At 38.9% G+C, this 9228-nt stretch overlaps 1 protein-coding gene across 1 annotated transcript; it reads left to right on the top strand.

The window, feature by feature from the left end:
- Positions 1-428: 428 nt before the first annotated feature.
- On the top strand, positions 429-1340 carry LOC122231503 (olfactory receptor 4C11-like). Its single transcript, XM_042959625.1, has one exon. The coding sequence runs from the start codon at positions 432-434 to the stop codon at positions 1338-1340; it is 909 nt and encodes a 302-aa protein (XP_042815559.1). The 5' UTR covers positions 429-431.
- The last annotated feature ends 7888 nt before the right edge of the window (positions 1341-9228 follow it).

Raw genomic sequence — 9228 nt, forward strand, 5'->3', positions numbered from 1 at the left:
TACAATCTTTTAATTCTTAAGGAAACTCAGGATCAGCTAAGGCAAATATTTGCATCCCTTTTTCACATGAAAGCTAAATTATGAGACAGTTAAGTCACTTGCCCAAGGAGAGTTCAAGTTCTGCAGTTTTCAATCTTGGTGGGAATCAGAATTTTTTAAGGACATTTAATTTTACCTCCCCAGATGCAAAGGCTTTGTTGATCCAAGGCAGTTAGCTTCTGAATCAACAGCTCTGGGAGAGGCTTGGGCATCTGCAGATTTACCAAGAGTCATAGAGGATTGAAGGCAGTCAGAGGTAACATAACATGGGGCAAAAGCAAGGCATTCAGAGTTCAGCCCACCGATCTTCCCAAGCTGTCACTTCTTTTCTTCTCTTTGCAGATTCAGCCCTTGTCCTCCACTGCACCTTACTTTCAGCCAGTAGTATTACGATGAATAGCAGTGTGACTGAATTCATTCTCCTTGGGCTGACTCAGGATCCAGTAAAGCAGAAGGCAGTATTCGGGGTCTTCTTGATCTTTTACCTTGCGACACTGTTGGGGAACTTTCTCATTGTAGTGACTATCAAAACAAGCAGGACCCTTGGGACTCCCATGTACTTCTTCCTGTTCTATCTGTCTTTTGCTGACACTTGCTTCTCTACAACCACAGCCCCCAGATTGATTGTGGATGCCCTTTCTCACAAGAAGACCATTTCCTACAATGAGTGCATGATTCAGGTCTTTACATTCCATTTGTTTGGGTGCATGGAAATCTTGGTGCTCATCCTCATGGCTTTAGATCGCTATGTAGCCATTTGTAAGCCCTTGCGATACACAACCATCATGAACCGGCATGTCTGCAGCATTTTGGTGATTCTAGTCTGGGTGGCATCTTGTATCCACTCTTTGGCACAAATTTTCCTGACTTTGAGATTGCCTTTCTGTGGCCCCAACGTGATTGACCACTATTTCTGTGACTTGCAGCCCTTGTTGAAACTTGCCTGCATGGACACTTATGTGACAAATTTGCTACTTGTTTCTAACAGTGGAACCATATGCACGGTGAGTTTCATAATCCTGCTTACCTCCTATGTTGTCATCTTGTACTCTCTGCGAAACCACAGTGCTGAAGGAAGGCGAAAAGCCCTTTCCACCTGCACCTCCCACTTTATTGTGGTTGTCTTATTTTTTGGTCCATGCATATTCATATACACACGCCCCCCAGCTACATTTCCAATAGACAAAATGGTGGCTGTGTTTTATACAATTGGGACGCCCCTGCTGAACCCTTTGATCTATACACTGAGGAATATGGAAGTGAAAAAAGCCATGAAGAAATTATGGTGTAGCAAAGAATGACTTCTGTTGATATAGGATATTCAGGGAATTCTAAAGTATTTTTCCTTGACAGCTTGGTTTTCCTTCATGGACAGGTAAAATGAATTATTCATTGTGGGAAAAATCCATTAGGAAATTTTAATTTCACTAATATTTTATATATTTAATTGAATTATTATGAATAAGTACGAATAAATACACATCCCTTATTCCAAGAGGATGGCATTAAAATAGGATTATTTAACACCCATAACCATTGTGAACAACCTGGGCTGCCTCTCAGTTGAATTCTTTTGACAGCTGGCCATATTCACATGATAATTTCTCTTCTTGTACAATTTGTGTTCAGAAAAAAATATACTGACTATTGACAGAATGATTGTGTGTGTGTGTGTATGTGTGTGCACACACCAATTCTTTACAGATTTCATTCTAGTCCTTAAGAACTTGGATATAGAGCTAATCCCTATGGAACCAGAACTTAGAAATGAATGTTGTGGTCTGACAACCTGGGAGTTGGAGAATATGTTCTGAGAAAATTCTGCGGTGGAATGTGTGCCTGAGCCTGACTCACTGGTACATGGATGGACCCACAAACTCCACGAAAGGCTGGAAATCTCAGTGAAAACCTGGACTGTCACTGGATAACACTCTCAGTGTTCAGTGAATGGTGGGAGAAGGAGAGTTTAACACTTGGCAGTGATGGGCGGTATCAGCCAGGAACTGCTTTTTGGCAGGGTCCTTCTCTTTCATCGTCACTGATCAGGGTCAGTGAGGGGGTTTGGCAGCAGGAATATGCAGAAGGTTAAGGGGTAGAAGCATGGCTAGAAAACAATGTACACTGTACAGAAAGCAAAGGTGAAAGGAAAGTGGTAACTGTATCCAGCTGGGATAGAAGAAGCTTTGCTTTTTTATATTAATAATAACTTTTTGGATATCTGAACGTTTGCAGGGAAACAAATGCACTTTCTGGGTATCTCTATAAAATTGACGTAGATTGGCTTGACGTCCTTGGCTGTTACATTTATTTACATATCGGGAAAACACTATTTATTTATTTATTTATTTAGGGTTCCCAATGGTGTCTGAAAATTCAAATTTCATATTCCTCAGGAGAAGCCAGGATTGAAGGTCCACATTAGTGCTTTTCAATTCTGGTCTTCTGGTTTTGTAGGAGAATGTTTGAATACATAGTTTGATTTTTGAAGTTAAACAATTTAGATGTGCAATAAACACCCTACCACCATAACCACCACCACCTCCGCCACCACCACATCGTAATCTCATAATTAAGTACCATCATGTGATGCTTTTTCAGTATCTGAACTTATAATTCCCACCAAATTGGAACCAAGAAGAATTACTTTAAGTGATATAAGCTAATGACAAAAGAATCCAATGACCTTCCCAATTATGAGAACATTTCTACCAACTGAAGACCAAATGTTATCATGTCACATCAAAGATGCCCAAGACTCCTACATAGAAAGAGGTGGCAGAATAAATAGTTAAGTCCCAAGGAAGACAGACATTCGTCAGAGCTCTCAGTGCCATAGTTACAAGAGGCAATTATGTTTTATGTTCTAAGTGAAGACTCAAGATATTCCTGACTTTGTGTCTTGCAGTTTCATTTCTGAAGCATTTGAATCTGGTCATATGAAGGTTATATTTAGAACAATTGCAGAAATTTTCTTGTCATGCTTAGTTCATTTAGATGCCAGATTCCCTTAGATGTTAAATAAAGTCTCAGTTGGAAGGGGTGGGAGAACTTGCAGGGAACTGAAAGATCTTACTTGACCTGGTACCTTAACAAACTGCCTCACTGTGTCTGCTTCTGGCAAATGGTGAAAGCTTTTTATTTGCCTTCCTTTGGGGGGCTTTTTGTAGGCTCTCTCATTTTAGCATCCTTGATGTGGAAAGATTTCTATTTCTTGTCATCACTGATGACCCCTTGTTAGCCCTTAGAAAGCCAGTGGTTAACTTCCAAATTCTGTACTCTTCCCAGTGAACTCTTTTGGGCTGGTCCCTAAAAGATCGCTTTCTGGCTTCTCTGTGGCAGTTTGTGGGAAACATCCAGGCATCTCTGCTCCCAAAGTGTTCTATTAATGAAGAAACATTTCTAACATAGGGTGATGTCAAACAGTCACCCTCATCTGATACCAACCTGTCTCTCTTCCTTCCTTGACTTTACTTACCTCAGTCTGCTGAGTGCACCCATATGGAGGGTCCAATGCTAGGGTCTCAGAGTAGGGCTTCATCACACATGCACATGCACACGCACACACACACACACACACCTGGGGTGAGGGACAGACATACCTCTACAGTGAATTCTCTAAAGCTGTTTTCACAAATTACTCAGCCACTTTATAACCCGACCACGTTTATATCCTTTATCTAGTTGTAGGATACTTCTGTTGATCATTTCCTTGGTTTGGAAGTAGCTTAAGATGATTTAGGCACAAGTTCACATCCATTGTGTCTATTCAACATTTGAGTTTTAACACCCTGCTACATAAGAAAGGTTACATTATAAACAATTTGTATGACCACTGGACCTGAAGAGAATTTATTTTCATTTGGAAAGTGATGGTAGACAGCACTGGAGGGGCGAAGATGGTGGAGAAGCCAGGTAGTTTTTTCTTTTCTCTGTCTCTTCCCTGAAATACAGTTAGATCATCACCAAACCATCTTGCACAACTAGAAAACAGATTTGAGGATTAACACAACAATCTGCAACTTGAGGCACAGAACTCAGCAGGTCCATGGTGCAGAGAGGTGAACTGGGGGAGAGAGAAGCTGTGGATAGTGGGGAGCTGTTTTTGCTTGTGGATAGAGGACAGAGACAGCGCGAGAGTACAGGAAATGCACTCCCTCTAACAGCAGCTGATGAGGAAGAGAGGGAGTAGAAAACCCACAAGGACTGAACAAGAAAGAGAGAAACAAAACTTAGAAAGAAAGTTTACCTTTACAAACTGGGGTTTTATCAAGAAAGGATGCTGAATTTTGTCAAATGGTTTCTCCATATCTATTGACAGATTCACGTGGTTCTTCTCCTTTTTCTTACTAATGTGATGTATCACATTGATTTGTGGAAATTGAGTCATCCTTGCATCCCAGGTATAAATCCCACTTGATCGTGGTGAATAGTTCTTTTAGTGTATTGTTGGATCAGATTGGGTAGGATCTTGTTGAGAGATTTGCATCCATGTTCATCAGGGAAATTGGCTGTAGTTCTCCTTTTTAGTGGGGTGTTTGTCTGGTTTGGAATCAAGGTAAATGCTGGCCTCATAGAATGAGTTTGGAACTTTTCCATCTATTTCTACTTTTTGGAACACCTTCAAAAGGATAGGCGTTAACTCTACTTTCAGTGTTTGGTAGAATTCCCCAGGAAAGCCATCCAGCCCTGGACTCTGGTTTTGGGGAGATTTTTGATTACAGATTCAGTTTCTTTACTGGTTATGGGCTGTTCAAATCTTCTGTTTCTTCCTATTTCAACTTTTGTAGTTTATATGTCTCTAGGAATTTGTCCATTTCTTCGAGATTGCCCAATTTATTGGCATATAATTGCTCATAATACTGTCTCTATTTTTTTTCTAGTGGTTGATTTCGAGTTTCACAGTGTTGTGGTCTGAAAATATACAAGGTATGATCTCAATCTTTTTGTACTTATTCAGGGCTGATCTGTGTCCCAGTATGCGATATTTTCTGGAGAATGTTCCACGTGCACTGGAGAAGAATATGTATTGTGCTGCTTTAGAATGGATTGTTCTGAATATATCTGTTAAGTACATCCAGTCCAGTATGTCATTAAAAGCCTTTGTTTCTTTGTTGATGTTTCAGTCAGATGATCTGTCCATTGTTGTCATTTGGGTGTTGAAGTCCCCTACTATTATCGTATTATTGTCAATGAGTTCCTTTATATTTGTGATTAAATGATTTGTAAATTTGTGGTATCAAAACTTGGGGACATAAATATTTACAATTGTTAAATCTCCTTGGCAGATAGACACCTTAATTTTGATCTGATACCCTTCTTCATCTCTTGTTACACTCTTTATTTTAAAATCTGGATTTTCTGATGTAAGACTGGCTACTCCAGCTTTCCTTTGGCAACCATTAGCATGATAGATGGTTCTCTACCTTCTTACTTTCAATCTGAAGTTGTCTTAAGCCTAAAATGAGTCTCTTCTAAACAGCATATAGATGGATCTTGTTTTTTTATCCATTCTGTTACCCTATGTCTTTGATTGCAGCATTTAGACCATTGACATTTAGAGTGAGTCCTGAACGATATGAACTTATTGCCATTGTGTTGTGTGGAGTTGGAGTTTCTGGTGGTATTGTCTGGTCCTTTCTAGTCTCTGTTGCTTTGATCTTTTTTGTTTTGTTTCGTCTTTTTTCCTCTCAGAGAGTTCCCCTTAAAATTTCTTGCAGGCCTTGTTTAGTGTTCACCAACTCCATCAGTTTTGTTTGGGAAACTTTTTGTCTCTCCTATTTTCAATGACAACTTTGCTGGATAACGAATTCTTGGCTGCATTCTTATTCAACACGTTGAACATATCTTGCCACTCTTTTCTTGCCTTCCAAGTTTCTGCGGATAGGTCTGGTGTGAACCTGCTCTGTTATCCCTTGTAGTTTAAGGACTTTTTTTTTTCTTTTCCCTTGCTGCTTTCATGATTCTTTCCTTGCCTGAGTATTTTGTGAACTTGACTATGATATGCCTTTTTGATGCTTGGTTTTTGTTGCATCTAATGGGAGTTTTCTGGGCTTCGTGGATTTTGAGGTCTACTTTTCCACTATTATTTGCTCCCATGACCCTTCTACCCCTTTTCCCTCTCTTTGTCTTCTGGGACCCATATGATTTGGATGTTACTCCTTTTTAATGAGTCACTGAGTTCTCTCATTCTTATATCCTGCTCGTTTGCCTTAGTTTTCCTCTTTTTTTCTTCTTCACTATTCTCTATAATTTTGTCCTCTGTATCATGAATTTGCTGCTCTGCTTCATCCATCCTTGCCACCATAGCACCATTCGAGATTGAATGTCAGTAATAGCATTCTTATTTTCACCTTACTGGAGTTTACTTCCTTTTTGCCACAGAAAGAGATTCTTCGTGTTTTTTGTTTCTTATTTTACCCTGGGTATTATTCTTACTATCGTGATTGTAAATTTGTGTTCTGTCATCTTGCTTGTAACAGTGTTGATTAAGTCCCTGGTTGCCATTTCTTCCTTTTCTTTCTTTTGGGGTGAATTCCTTCATTTCATCATTTTGAAGGAAGAAAAAGAATTAATAAAATAAAATAAATAAATAAAAATTAAAAAATTAAAATCAACACAAAAAAATCAAATGTAGGATGCTGGCCACAGGTGTGTTCTGGATGTTTGTTGAAAGAAGTTTGATAGAATAGAGAAAAAAAGGAAATAAAAGAAGTGAAAAAAAGGCAAACAGTTGAAAATTTAAAATAATGAATACAATAACATAGAATAAAAAGAAATGAGGAAAGTGAAATAGATTTAAAAGTTTACAAAAACGTGAAAAATACGGTAGAAAAACTGAAGAAAAATCTTTTCATAAAAATGGGAATAAGTATCAATTTTTTCTCTTTCTCTCTTCACGAACAAGAAAAGAAACTAAAAGTAAACATAGAGAACATACAGATGGGTGCTGGGTGGGTTGTGTGTGAGTGGATGAATAAATGGGCAAAGGACCTTGAGGAAGACACTTGTTAGGATGAACACTGGGTGTCAGATGTAGGACATGAATCACTGGATTCTACTCCTGAAATTATTAGTGAGCTATATGCTCACTACCTTGGATGTAAATTAAAAAATATAATTTGGTATGTACAATGCAGTCATAGCATTAAAATGAATGAAATCTTACCATTTTCAACAACATGGATGGACTTAGAGTGTCCATAAGCTAAATAACTCAGACAGAGGAAGTCAAATAGCACATGATTTCACTCATATGTGGAATTTAAGAAATAAGGCAAATGAACAAAGAAAGGAAAAAGAAAACAAAACACCCAGAGTCTAAAATACCGAACAGAAAATGCTGGTTGCTGAAGGGAGGTGGGTAGCTGTGTGAAATAGTAAAGGAGATCAAGAGGAGCGAAGATACTCCACAGGTAGCCAGTCTGTGACACTTGTGATGAACGTTGAGTAATGTGTAGAATTGCTCAATAACAAAAGTGCATTTCATTGTTAAGTACAACTTGAATTGATTTAAAATAAAAACTACTTGAAAACATCTTCATTTCCATACATTTTTTCTTGTCTCTTTACCTGACAACTTACTGACTTCAAAATATTTAGAAATTGTAGAAATTTTAATGAGTAGTTTTCATTGTAATTTTATAATTTATGAGTATTTTTAAGATTTATATTATATCTAAGAGTGACATTTTCTACAATAAGAAACAGGGAGAAGTTTAGAAACCTACTTAAAGTGAGAGACACAAATAGCGAGGCATGAATTCAATCATATCACATGTGGTTAAACTTGTACATGGGCTCTGAGTTTTGTGTGGTGTTACAAAAGATTTGGCTTAAAGAGCAGAGCATTTGGGAACTTTCAGGAATCTATACCTGCTTGCTTTTTCTGTAGGGCAGGGACAGGAGTGGAGCACTTGGTAACTGAAATGAGAAGTGTCCCTTAGGACAGACTGGAGGGGGAGAAGGGCTCTGAGGACAGAATCTTCCCATTGATGACATTGTTCAGGAATGCTTGGCACTGAGGTTTGCTGTGGTCAAGGATTGTTTGAGATTATCCCTTGCGGTGGGTAGAAGGCTAGAATCCTTGTCCCCCAAAGGCTCAGCATTTGTGAACATCTATGAAATCTCTATAAATATTAGATGGAGGAGGAAGAAATGTTTAATTCGCGTGCTCTTCTGGGGAGTTGTTTTGGGGTTACAGAGTTGCTTTAAGAGACTTTTCTGTCATCAAATATTGGGGATATTTCCTTTTTATTCTCGTAAGTTTTAAGAATAGAAGTGAGAAATTTTCTGCTGATATTACAGCTCTAACTCAGTCCTTTTAATAAAGACTGGCTGTCTGTGGAGTATCTCCTCTCCCCACAGACCCTGCACTGGAAAGCTGAGTAAATTTATTGGGTGTACGGTTCACATGTTGCACACTTACTGCACATGATTCATCTTCATAGTAAATCTGAATTGCGAGAGCAAATCTAGGAGCTCTCTATTGGATCTCATCTCCTTTACGAGCAATAAGGTAAGTTTTCAAACCCAAGTAAACTATGTTTTTTTCCCTTGCCTCCCATGCAGGACTGGGTTTTAGGGCAGTTGCCATGATTTAATTCTGTCTCCTGAGAAGCTTGAAGCTCTGGGAACATATTTGTCTTAGTGATGAGAGGATCTCAATGTGTCAGGGCTCCCAGCTTTCACTGGCTTCTGCTTGAGGCAGCACAGTCTCAGGAAAAGTTCTTATTGAAAGGGTGGGGGGTATATTTGAGGGGGCATAAGTATAGTGTCTGCTACATATGGGTTTCTTTTTCTTTTAATGGATTAAATAAGCAGCTGACCCTCAATTTATTTATTTCATTGAATTTTTTTTATTTATCTTGAGAGAGAGAGAGAGGAGAGAGAGAGAAATGGAGAATGAGTGACTGAGAGGCAGGAAGAGAGAGACAGAGAGAGAGAGAGAGAGAAAGAGAGAATCCCAGGCAGGCTTTCAGCGCAGAACCCTATGTGGGGCTTGATCCCATGAACCGTGAGATCATGACCTGAGCTGAAATGAAGAGTCTGACACATAACTGACTGACCCACCCAAGCACCCCTATTCATGTGGATTTCTTATTTACAAGGCCTAAGTTGTGGAAAAGGAATAGGTTGTATACTAACCATACGCAGTCTCTATGCATTAATACTGTTGATACCTCGATCTGT

Source organism: Panthera tigris, chromosome D1, assembly GCF_018350195.1.
Source record: "Panthera tigris isolate Pti1 chromosome D1, P.tigris_Pti1_mat1.1, whole genome shotgun sequence".
In the NCBI taxonomy this organism is placed as follows: Eukaryota; Metazoa; Chordata; class Mammalia; order Carnivora; family Felidae; genus Panthera; species Panthera tigris.